This window comes from Austrofundulus limnaeus, unplaced genomic scaffold, assembly GCF_001266775.1.
Source record: "Austrofundulus limnaeus strain Quisiro unplaced genomic scaffold, Austrofundulus_limnaeus-1.0 Scaffold142, whole genome shotgun sequence".
Lineage (NCBI taxonomy): Eukaryota > Metazoa > Chordata > Actinopteri > Cyprinodontiformes > Rivulidae > Austrofundulus > Austrofundulus limnaeus.
This window is the reverse complement of record NW_013952544.1, coordinates 1,100,716-1,101,894: the sequence shown is the minus strand read 5'-3', so window position 1 is coordinate 1,101,894 and position 1,179 is coordinate 1,100,716. Positions and strand designations below refer to the sequence as shown.

General features: G+C 52.1%; 1 protein-coding gene across 1 annotated transcript in view; it reads right to left on the bottom strand.

The window, feature by feature from the left end:
- Positions 1 to 1,179, bottom strand: part of pcmtd2b (protein-L-isoaspartate (D-aspartate) O-methyltransferase domain containing 2b) — a gene marked incomplete in the record, with an annotated part of 6,978 nt that overhangs the window by 2,816 nt on the left and 2,983 nt on the right. Inside the window, 4 exon segments of the mRNA XM_014016319.1 lie at positions 109 to 280; positions 432 to 543; positions 615 to 765; positions 848 to 1,004. Of these exon segments, the coding sequence (XP_013871773.1) occupies positions 109 to 280; positions 432 to 543; positions 615 to 765; positions 848 to 1,003 (591 nt within the window).

Genomic DNA, 1,179 nt, shown 5'->3' with positions numbered 1-1,179 from the left:
TGTGATCTTCGTCAGCTGCAGGAACAAAAAACAAAAAAAAAAAAAAAAACCACGACGTCACGACACATTTCCTCAAATGTTCTGATTCTGCAACAGAAACCCACGGACCTTCTCCTCCAGGGGCATGACCAGGATGCCCCCCACCTTCAGCAGGTTCTTCATGAACTCCTCGTTCTCCTTCTGGACCCCGGCACCACAGTAGACCCGGTCGTAGTGACGGGTCTCCGGAGGGATCTCCAGGCAGTTCCCCACCACGAAGGACGGCTCGCAGAACTCGAACCTGATGAGAGGCAAAAAAAAAAAGAAAAAAAAAAGAAACCAAACATAAAACAGGTGCGTGAGAAAACGAGTTGTTTACAAACACGTCAGACTGAAAACCACAAAGTTCTGCTGCTTTAAAACCCGGTTCTTCAAATCTACATCGGACCCACTTGTCAAAACTGTTGCTGGTCTTGATGAAGGAGTCTAGCTTCTGGTAGGCGTAATCGATGACGTCGGCGTGGAGTTCTACGCCGTGGTTCACTCCAAAAGGTCCTGGAACCACCGGAGCAGAGCAGCTTTTCAGAACCAGAACCAATCAATGGGTTAAATCAAACCGTCTGCAGAGGTTTTACCCAGAATGAGCCCGACCATGGTGCTGAGGTATCCGGTCCCGCTCCCCAGGTTCAAGAAGGAGAGGCCCGGGTGGAGGTCCAGCGCCTCCATCACCTCGGAGTAGATACACGGCGCCGACAGGTGGATGTTTCCATGGCGCCAAGCCAGGTCCTGCAGGCGACAGGAGAACCAGATCAGGGTTTCTCCAAACCCCGCCCCCCGACCACAGAAGACTCCGCCCCACGTGTCTCACCTTGTAGGCGTTGTCCAGGTACTCGTCCAGGTAGTAGTCGGCCCGGTCGATGGCTCTGAAGGCTCGCTCCACCAGGTCCGAGCGGATGAAGTTCGCCTCCTTCAGGTTGTCGATCAGTTCATCGTTGTCTCCGCCGGCACTCACGGCTCCGCCCATTCTGACAGGAAGTGAGACCAACATGTTGTAAACGGGAAACACGGGTTCAGAAAGAACTTCGGTCACATCTGGCCCACGGGCCTCGACTTTGATTCGTGTTTTAATACAATAATACATCTTTGAAGCCAACATGGGCCACTTAAAAGCAGAGGTGTAAAGTAACAAAGTACAAATAC